Source organism: Chaetura pelagica, unplaced genomic scaffold, assembly GCF_000747805.2.
Source record: "Chaetura pelagica isolate M959 unplaced genomic scaffold, ChaPel_1.0 scaffold543, whole genome shotgun sequence".
NCBI classification, from domain to species: Eukaryota; Metazoa; Chordata; class Aves; order Apodiformes; family Apodidae; genus Chaetura; species Chaetura pelagica.
The window spans coordinates 18,980-19,951 of record NW_009952569.1 but is presented as its reverse complement, the minus strand read 5'-3'; the positions used below and the strand labels follow the sequence as shown (position 1 = coordinate 19,951).

General features: G+C 53.6%; 1 protein-coding gene across 1 annotated transcript in view; it reads left to right on the top strand.

Moving 5' to 3' along the window:
- Window positions 1-972, top strand: part of EGR1 (early growth response 1) — a 4,791-nt gene that overhangs the window by 2,289 nt on the left and 1,530 nt on the right. Inside the window, exon 2 of the mRNA XM_009993485.1 lies at window positions 65-969. Within this exon, the coding sequence (XP_009991787.1) occupies window positions 65-969 (905 nt within the window). The remainder of the gene's footprint in view (window positions 1-64; window positions 970-972) is intronic.

Sequence of the window (972 nt, the reverse complement as noted above, 5' to 3'; positions counted from 1 at the left end):
CAGCTGCTGCTGGAGACCTGCCAGCGGCGCTGCAATATGTTACGCTCAATTATTAATTAACCAGAAGCAAGTATCTGGGGTTTCCATGTGTGGGGCTGGCTCGCAAAGCAGCAGCTGCAGTGGCTGCTGAAGTAATCGTTATTCCTCTCTTTTCAGACACTTTTCCTGAGATCTCCCTGAACAACGAGAAAACCCTACCAGAAACCAGCTATCCCAACCAAACGACGCGACTGCCACCGATAACCTACACGGGGCGCTTTTCCCTAGAGCCGGCCCCCAACAGTAGCAACACCTTATGGCCAGAGCCCCTCTTCAGCCTTGTCAGCGGACTGGTGGGCATGGCTAATGCACCTTCCACCTCTACGCCTTCTTCATCATCTCCATCCTCCTCCTCGCAGAGCCCCCCTCTGAGCTGTTCTGTCCAAGCCAGTGAGAACAGCCCAATTTACTCAGCTGCACCAACTTTTCCCAATTCCAGCTCTGACATTTTCCCTGACTCTCAGACCCAGCCCTTTCCCAACCCCTCTGGAGCCCCCATCCAGTATCCACCTCCAGCTTACCCAACTGGTAAAACCAATTTTCAGGTGCCAATGATCCCGGATTATCTGTTCCCTCAGCAACAAGGTGAGCTCAGTCTTGTTCCAGCTGATCAGAAGCCCTTCCCAGCCCTTGAGACTAGAGCACAGCAGCCTTCCCTCACACCTCTGTCCACTATTAAGGCATTTGCTACTCAAACTGGCTCCCAAGAGTTGAAGACCCTCAACAATAACTATCAGTCCCAGCTGATCAAGCCCAGCAGGATGAGGAAATACCCAAACCGTCCCAGCAAGACCCCTCCTCATGAGCGACCTTACGCCTGCCCAGTGGAGTCCTGTGACCGGAGGTTTTCACGGTCCGATGAGCTAACACGGCACATCCGCATCCACACGGGACAGAAGCCTTTCCAGTGCCGCATTTGCATGCGGAACTTCA